The sequence below is a fragment of the Sinocyclocheilus grahami genome, unplaced genomic scaffold (genome assembly GCF_001515645.1).
Source record: "Sinocyclocheilus grahami isolate Dianchi unplaced genomic scaffold, SAMN03320097.WGS_v1.1 scaffold1073.1, whole genome shotgun sequence".
NCBI classification, from domain to species: domain Eukaryota; kingdom Metazoa; phylum Chordata; class Actinopteri; order Cypriniformes; family Cyprinidae; genus Sinocyclocheilus; species Sinocyclocheilus grahami.
Genome location: NW_015506252.1, coordinates 262,922 through 272,433, shown reverse-complemented (window position 1 = coordinate 272,433; position 9,512 = coordinate 262,922). Strand labels below are relative to the sequence as shown.

Here is a 9,512-nt window from a genome sequence, read left to right as displayed (position 1 = left end):
ACACACATTTACTACCATAATTAGTCTTATTCTGCACCTTTACTTCATTCTTTTGTTTTATTACAGAATTAGTTCACACAGAGATGAAAACTGTCATTATTTATTTCTGCCATATTTACATTTACTGACATAGTCACCACTGATAAGCTACTATTAAATATATTATAGAAACATATTGTACAGCTGCTTTGTCGCTATGGGGAAACCTAGAGGACGCAGTGTCTCGTTCCCTACTCAGGGAACCATGGTTACATAAGTAACCTGAGACGTTCCCTTTCATGGGAACTTCGAACTGTGTCCTCTAGGTTTCCCCATAGCGACCCCTAGAGGATGCAGTGTCTCGTTCCCTACTCAGGGAACCATGGTTACACAAGTAACCTGAGACGTTTTCTAATGTTCCAGTTACAGCCAAAAAGGGTTTTATAGATCATGTTTTACAGATCTTCAGAAACCCTCGCTCACCAGTCTGAGGTCGCTGTTTCCCAGTATTAAGCTGAAGTTGTTGAGATCCTTCATCAGAGTGTTTAACACCTCAGTGATGCACTTCCTCTGCTTGCTGCTCACTTCCTGTAGCCGGGAAAACTCCGCCTCCAAACACATCAGATCCGACTGAGAGAATTACAGCCCAAATGAGCAGTGTGATTAAACATTACTCACTTCAATTAATGCATCACTGATGATTCAATTAGCAGCTCAAGGAAGGCAGTTCCCGCTAACATTACTGCTAGAGTTTATATCACTATAGATCTTACTTTTACTGCTCGTGCTTGCAAAACATTAATAGCAACAAGGCAGCAATAACAAAACTCGTGTGAACTGAGCTCGAGTCGATACATTTTGCAATATGTATGATAGATCTGGAGAAACATGATTTTATACCCCTTCTGCTCACCAAGGCTGCATTTATTTGATAAAAAATACAGTAAAAATAGTGAAATATTATTATAATTTCAAACAGCTGTTTTCTATGTGAATATATGTTAAACTGTATTTTATTTCTGTGATGCGCAGCTGTATTTTCAGCATCATTACTCCAGTCTTCAGTGTCACATGATCTTCAGAAATCATTCTAATATGCTGATTTACTGCTCAAGAAACATTTCTGATTATTATCAATGCTGAAAACATTAATATCTGTGTGGAAACTGATACATATTATTTTTCAGGATTCACAGATGAATAGAAATTTCAAAAGAACAGCATTTATTTGAAATAGAAATCTTCTGTAACATTATAGCTGTCTTTACTGGCACTTTTGATCAATTTAATGCATCCTTGTTGCATTAATTTTATTTAAAAATATATAGACTTTTGAACGGTTGTATAAATTTGAGAAACGGTCAGGAATGAATAAAAGACAAGAATATTCAGCTATCTGTGTAATATGCATGAAAGCTCATGAGATCAAAGCAAAGCATGTGGCTCCTCAATCCAAACAACATGTGCTGTATTAAGATACTTTTGCTAATGAAGGGATAGTTTGCGTACAGTTTTGTGCGACAGCTTCTCGATGAGGCGTCTGTTATGGATTCTCATGTCTTCGGCCTCCTGACTCTTCTGGTCGTAGTTCAGAGCAAGTTCCTCCAGCGCCTGCAGAACCTCCTTCACCTCGGCCTTCGCGCTGTCACTGTCCGCTTGAAGACGACTCAAATCGCACTGCACGCGCTCACTGTCTCCAAGCGACGATGCTAGCAGCTAAACACACACATACACACACACACACTGAGTATGCAGTTTCCCTGTCCTAGTTTACACAACAAGACTCAAATCATCCATTATGCTGTTTTATCTTCATGTAGTGGGCGTTTTGGGAATATTACACTAGCATACTACTCATACTATTTTTGCAGTATGCATACTGCGCACAATATGTGAATTTTCCATATACATGGACTGCTAAAAAAGTATGCAGTGCAGTATGCAATGTGCAGTATGCTAGTATTCCACTGTATACAGTGGCTGAATCTGGAATATTATACTAACATACTACTTGTACTATTTTTGCAGTATGCATACTGGGCACAATATGTGAATTTTCTGCATGCATGGCATCGTAAAAAAGTGTAAAGTACATTCTCAAAGTATGCAGTATGCTAGTATTCCAGGTTATACAGTGGCTGAATCCGGAATATTATACTACCATACTACTCGTACTGTTTTTGCTGTATGCATACAATACACTATATGTAAATTTTCTTTATACACGGAATACTAAAAAAAAGTATGCAGTACATTCTGCACAGTATGCAATATGTAGTATGCTATTGTCGATTTGTATAATTTGCAGTATACATACTGTACACAATATATGAATTTTCCATATGCATGGAATAAAGTATGCATTACATTTCGCGAAGTATGCAGTATGCTAGTATTCCAGTATATACAGTGGCTGAATCTGGAACATTACACTAGCATGCTACTTATTTTATAACAATTTTTGCAGTATGCATACTGGACACGACATTCTCAAAGTATACATTATGCTAGTATTCCAGGGTGTACAGTGGCTGAATCCGGAATATTATGCTACCATACTACTCGTACTGTTTTTGCTGTATGCATACCATACACTATATGTAAATTATCTTTATACACGGAATGCTGAAAAAAAGTATGCAGTACATTCTGCTCAGTATGCAATATGTAGTATGCTATTATTCCAGTAGCTGAATCTGAAATATTACACTAGCATTCGACTCATACTAATTTGCAGTATACATACTGTGCACAATATATGATTTTTCCATATGCATGGTATATTTAAAATATGCATTACATTCCACGCAGTATGCTAGTATTCCAGTATATACAGTGGCTGAATCCGGAACAATTCACTAGCATACTACTCATACTATTTTTGCTATGCATGGAATCCTAAACAAATTTATGCAGTACATTCTATGTACATTCTCAAAGTATGCAGTATACAATATGCAGTATGCAATGTGCTAGTATTCCAGTGTATACAGTGGCTGAATCTGGAATATTGTACTACCTTACTACTCATACTATCTTTGCAGTATTCATACCATACAATTTTCTGTATACATACTAAAAAAAGTAAGCAGTACATTATGAGCAGTTTGAAATATTGTAATATTCCAGTGTAAACAATATACTACCATACTACTCATACTATTCTTGCCATATAAAGTTAGTATGCTAATATGATTTCAGCAAGTGTTTTACCTCTTCTTGATCCAGCATTTGCTCCTTCAGTTTTTCCACCAGCTGACACTGTAAATTAATCTCATCGTCCTGTCAGAAAGAAAAGAATCAATCAGAAAGTCAATTTTTCCATCACAGGCTGTGTTTACTCCCATCATTCTAAATTAATCTCATCGTCCTGTCAGAAAGAAAAGAATCAATCAGAAAGTAAATTTTTCCATCACAGGCTGTGTTTACTCCCATCATTCTGCGTGTGTGTGTGTGTGTGTCTGTGTCTGTGTGTGTGTGTGTGTGTGTGTGTGTCTGTGTGTGTGTGTGTGTGTGTGTGTGTGTGTATGTGTGTGTGTGTGTGTGTGTCTGTCTGTGTCTGTATCTGTGTGTGTGTGCGCGCGCGCACTCGTACCTTGTCGTCGAGCTGTTTGTAGAGTTTGCGTATATCTTCCTCATATTTGAGCTTGTGTTCTTCTGGGATTCGCTCACACACGCCGAGGCTCAGATTGTCTAAAGCTGCATCTTCACTGACATCAGATTCGACAGGAATCACAGCCATGAGATCCAGCGGCGTGACAGATTCACCTGCAGCACAATCACACACTCATTTACCACATTTACTGTTACTATAGTAAAATCAGAAGACATTAAAACTTTCAGAATCTTTCTCATCTTGTTAAATACCTTGGTTTTACTACAGTTTTTCTTTAGCTATCCTTACACTAATTACTTATAATATGGTAGTACCATGGTACTTCCATACTTATTTTGTAAGTTGTCTAAAAACGTGGTATTTTCATGGTAGATGCCCTTACAAAACACTACTGTGGTGGTACCATGGTACATATACAATACTTTGAAATATTTAGCAAGTGCTTTTATCCCAAACAAATGTACTATGGTATTTACATGGTGCTCCAAGGTAAGTCCATGAGGACCATGGTATTAACATGGTAAATGTCTGAAAAACTTCTTTAAAATCATAAAAATTAAGCATACAATGCTTTTGCAATACTATACTCCAAAACACTGAAAAATTGGTGTAGGATTTAATTTAATAAATTTCATAAATAATTACAAAGAAATGGCAAGTAACACATTGAATTAAACATTAAATTTTGGAGTAGAAAGACTGAAATAGTATTTTCCTGTAAAATGTACTTCAATAATCATTTTTACAGTGTTACATATTCAGTCATGCCAATATTTATATGCCAATATCATCTCTATTATCAAATAAATAATTAAATTATTATTATTTTAATTTATTTAAAACTATGATTTTATCATGTTGCATGTCTGAAACACCATGGTATTACCAAAGTAAATGTTTGATAAATCATAGTATTACCATGGTACATGTCCAAAGCAATCATGGTACTTTTTTCAGTAGCTGTAGTGACTGAAATTTTGGAAATAACTTGAAATAACTTGTGTTTTTGTGTCAGAAAGAGAGAAATGAGACGTATGTCCTCACCGTTACGCCAGCGGTTAAGCTCTGCCTCCAGTCTCTGGATGTTCTCTTTCAGGTTCTTGTTCTTCTCTTTCGCTTTCTCATATTTCCTCTTCCACTGCTCTGCTGTCAGCTCCAGGTTCACAGACGCCGTGTTCTTGATGGTCTTTGCTCTGAGAGACACAGAGTGTGAGTGTGTGTGTGTGTGTGTGTGTGTGTGTCTGTGTGTGTGTGTGTGTGTGTGTGTGTGTGGTTCAGTGTGTGTTCACTGTGTTACCGTTGTCCGAACATCAGGGTGGATTTGGTCTCGGCATCGTTGAAGGCTGAAGGTGAGCAGCAGATGAACATGGTGGTTCTGCAGTTTCCTCCCAGAGAGTCCTGCAGGATCCGCGTCATCTTACTGTCTCGGTATGGCACATGAGTCTTCTGCTCACACACAGCGACTTATTAAATGTGTGCTACTCTGAACTGCAATAATTTCATGCATCTCTACTGTATATTAGTCATATGCAGCTATAACTCACGGTTCCTTCAGCCAGAGCTGATATGACGTTCCCCAGCGCAGACAGAGACTTGTTGATGTTCTTGGCTTCATCCAGGACGGCTCCCTCCGCACCTGTCTTACTCACCTGAATGACAGACAGACGGATTCATGGCTATGCGGCTGTTCACATACACTGTGTAATTTCCAGTATAAAATATAGTAGCTAATTTCTGAATATTGCACTAGCATACTACCTGTACTATTTTTTGCAGTATGCATGCTGTGCACAACATGTGGATTGTCTGTATGCATGGAATACTAAAAAGTATGCAGTATGCAGTACATTCTGTGCAATATGCTAGTATTACAGTGTAAACAGTAGCTAATTCCGGAATATTGCACTAGCTTACTACTCATTCTATTTTGCAGTATGCATACTGTGCACAACGTGAATTTTCTGTATGCATGAAATACTAAAAAAGTATGCAGTATACATTGCATTCTGCACAGTATGTAATATGCAGTATGCTAGTATTCCATACAGTGTATAAAGTGTCTCAATCCATAATATTACACTAGCTTACTACTCATACTATATTTGCAGTACGCATACTGTGCACAATATGTGAGTTTTCTATATGCATGGAATACTAAAATGTATGTTGTATGCAGTATGCAATGTGCAGTATGCTAGTATTCCAGTGTATTCAGTGGCTGAATCCAGAATATTGCACTAGCATACCACTCCTACTATTTTTGCAGTATGCATACTGTGCACAATATGTAAATTTTCTGTATGCATGGAATACTGCAGATGCTGTCTTGTTATCTTGTGTTCAGATGCCTGCTGTTTGGGACTCAGTTGTGTGAGACAGTTATTATATCAAATGATTTTGATGACAGACTTTGGTTCAGGCATTACAAAACTAACTTTTTTGTGCAATGAGATTGGTCCACTGGTTAGTCAGTTTATTCAGTAAATGTGTTTACGTTGTAGTTTATGTGCATGTCTACTTAACGGTTAAATGATGCACCTCATTTGAGCGCAAATGTGTTTTATGCACATTTTAAGATTTTATGCACATGTTTCCATTCAGTATTTTTGATGCAATACCCCAAAATTTGCATCAAAATACATGCATGCAAACAGTTATTGACATGTTTGAGACATTAATGAGATCTCATAAGTGATTGTTCTTTCCTACAGGTGGACACACTCTTGTGAAGCTGAAGGATGTCAGAGTCTCTAAAGCACCTTCTCGCTCCCGGCCAGATCCACCAGGTAGAGTTTTCCACAGAGTTTCTGCTCGGTCTCCACGTGCTCCTGCTTGATGTTGATGAGGAATATGCTGTGGCTCCTGGAGCTGTGCTCATTCATATCTGACACACAACAGCACAGCAGTCCGATCAGTTCATTCACAACCCTTTCACTTCTACATTTGCATTCATGCATTTGGCAGACACTTGTATCCGAAGCGACTTGCATTGCATTGCATGTGATCAGTTCATGCATTCGCTGGGATTCGAACCCGTCACCTACTGTCTGAGCTACAGCAATGCTTCTGTGCTTTTCTGTTAGTGTGGGTTAGAGATACTCACTTGTAACAGCGACGTGGCGGTTGGATTTGCCTTCATCAATAACATCCATCACTTCTTCAGGACTGGAGACAAAACGTTCAGTACAACCCTGTACAGCACACACACACACACACACTGAATGTAATGGCTGGTCTTTATCTAATAATAGCAGGTGTTCCCTGAGATCTCACTGTTCTTTCACTGTCAGGCTCTCATTAGGAAAGCAGCTGAAACAAGATGAATTTATATAATGAATCTGTTATCATTCAACAGTCAGTATTTCAACACGTCCGTTCTGAAATGATTCCTGTCATGTGTGTTAGTGCATATTACAGGCTTAGAATAACATCATATATGGTAAATGTGTCCCTGGAGCACAAAAGCAGTGTTGAGTCGCTGGGGGATATTTGTAGCAATAGCCAACAATACATTGTATGGGTCACAATTATACATTTCTCTTTTATGCCAAAAATCATTAGGATATTAAGTAAAGATCATGTTCCATGAAGATATTTTGTAAACTTCCTACCGTAAATATATCAAAAATGTTTGATTAGTAATATGCATTGCTAAGAACTTCATTTGAACAACTTTAAAGATGATTTTCTCAATATTTAGATGTTTTTGCACCCTCAGATTCCAGATTTTCAAATAGTTCATACATCAATACATACAAAATACAAAAATACATCAATGGAAATATTATTTATTCAGCTTTCAGATTATGCATAAATCTCAATTTCAAAAAATTGACCCTTATGGCTGGTTTTGTGCTCCAGGATCACATATTATCATATATCAAATCATATATGATATATAATACAATATTATGTTACTGTATTGTCACATATACGTATGTATATGATACAATACAATATATAATATAATTTGATATTATATATGATACAATATTATTTTACTAAATGATATATGATAAGATACTATACATTATATGATTTAATACATGATGATATCATATTATATATGATATGGTATATGATACTATATGTGACATGTTTTAAGATATAGGATACAATATATGATTTGATATATGATGCACTATATCATATATGGTATTATATGAAATATGATATGATGCAGTAATCCATATATGATACAATAATAAAGTATATATGATATATTATACAGTACAATATATCATACATGATAAGAAATATGATACAATGGAAAATATAATCATATATTATCATATCATCATATATCATATGAAGGGGAATAATAATATTTATCCTATATCTAATTTTTTCAGTTTAGTTTCAGTAAAGGCTCTTTTTGGACGTTTGGAGTTCTGAAAGTGACTCTGTTTTCAAAGCATCGTGAACTCATTGATTTATTTCAGGAAGGTCTGATTTCTGCTGATCTTTGTTCATGCAGCGTGATTCAGCTCACCTTCACATAGGGAACTCGGTTCTTGTCTTCATGCACGGACAGGTTTGTCTTACTCACTGAGAGAAAAAGAGAGAGAGAGAGGCGGATGAGGGTCAAAGAACAGAAGACAGAATTGGACATGCACTGCAAAACGAGAAAGAACAAAGAAAAGAGGCTTAAATGGTTTGTTCACCCCCCAGAGAGAGAGAGAGAGAGAGAGAGAGAGAGAGAGAGAGAGAGGTGGATGAGGCTGAAAGAACAAAAGACAAAAATGGACATGCACTGCAAAGAGGAAAGAGGAAAGAAAAGAGGACTTTTAATTAAAAATTTTAATTCAGTCGTTTCAAATATGTGTAACTTTATTTCTTCTGTGGAACACAAAAGATGTTCAGCATGATGATGATTCGTACTGACAGCTCAAAATGTACCATGCAAATCATAAACGTAGTCCTGCATGCTTCAGGTTCCTGCATTTCTGATGCATTTCTCTCTGTTTTTCACACAAATCTAGTGTGCGACTTCAGAAGTGTTGTATGAACTACTGTTTTGATATTTTTATAATACTTTAACATGTTTCCACCATGGAATAAAAATGGTAATTGCTACTTTTTTATCTCAATTCTGACTTTTTTTCATCAGAATGTATCTTGCAATTCTGAGAACTGCGAGAAAAAAGTCTTAAATGTTGAAATTACCTTTTTATTTTTATTGTATTTATTTTTTATTCCATGGTGGAAACAGGCTTCTGTTATTTAGTGTTTAGATACTATTATAGTTTTTATTAATAGTTTAAATTATTATATTATATTTTCAGTTTTAATTTGAATTTTATTTTAAAGTTGTAGTAATTTAGTTTTTTTAATTATTATTTTACATGTGTCTATATAGTTTTTATTTTATTTCATTTTAGTTTTATTTATTTTAGTACATCATGTTAACATAAATTAAAATGAGAAACGTTGCCTTGGAAACTAGAAAAATATTATATAAAATATATTTAGATTTTTATATAATTAATATTTTACATGTTATATTTTATTTCAGGTAACATTTATTTTATTCCAAGTGTTTTTTTTAATTTTAGTTATTTAATACATTTAAGTTTTTATCATTTATTTCATTTTATCTATTTCAAGTAATGTATTTTATGGTTTTAGTTTTAGTTGACTATAAAAATCCTGCTTCTTTCATCTTAGCATGAACTTTCTTCTAAACATTGTATTTTGTGCTTCACAGAAGAAAGAAGGTCAAGCGGGTTTGGAGCGACATGAGGGCGAGTAAATGATGACAGAATCTTCATTTTTGGCTGAATTATTCCTTTAATGCGCACACGCACATGTAATGCACGGACAGGCCTCAGAGTTTATTATGACACTTCAATGATGTAACGACCCTTCGAGACAGACTAACTAACACACACACACACACACACACACACACACACAC

General features: G+C 35.6%; 1 protein-coding gene across 1 annotated transcript in view; it reads right to left on the bottom strand.

The window, feature by feature from the left end:
* The window catches only part of kif5ab (kinesin family member 5A, b), a 30,815-nt gene that overhangs the window by 8,360 nt on the left and 12,943 nt on the right, over window positions 1-9,512 (bottom strand). The window contains exons 6-15 of the mRNA XM_016251851.1: window positions 8,088-8,143; window positions 6,699-6,786; window positions 6,355-6,479; window positions 5,140-5,244; window positions 4,893-5,041; window positions 4,640-4,788; window positions 3,575-3,747; window positions 3,193-3,261; window positions 1,489-1,695; window positions 463-609 (exon numbers count right to left, since the gene is read on the bottom strand). Of these exons, the coding sequence (XP_016107337.1) occupies window positions 463-609; window positions 1,489-1,695; window positions 3,193-3,261; window positions 3,575-3,747; window positions 4,640-4,788; window positions 4,893-5,041; window positions 5,140-5,244; window positions 6,355-6,479; window positions 6,699-6,786; window positions 8,088-8,143 (1,268 nt within the window). The remainder of the gene's footprint in view (window positions 1-462; window positions 610-1,488; window positions 1,696-3,192; window positions 3,262-3,574; window positions 3,748-4,639; window positions 4,789-4,892; window positions 5,042-5,139; window positions 5,245-6,354; window positions 6,480-6,698; window positions 6,787-8,087; window positions 8,144-9,512) is intronic.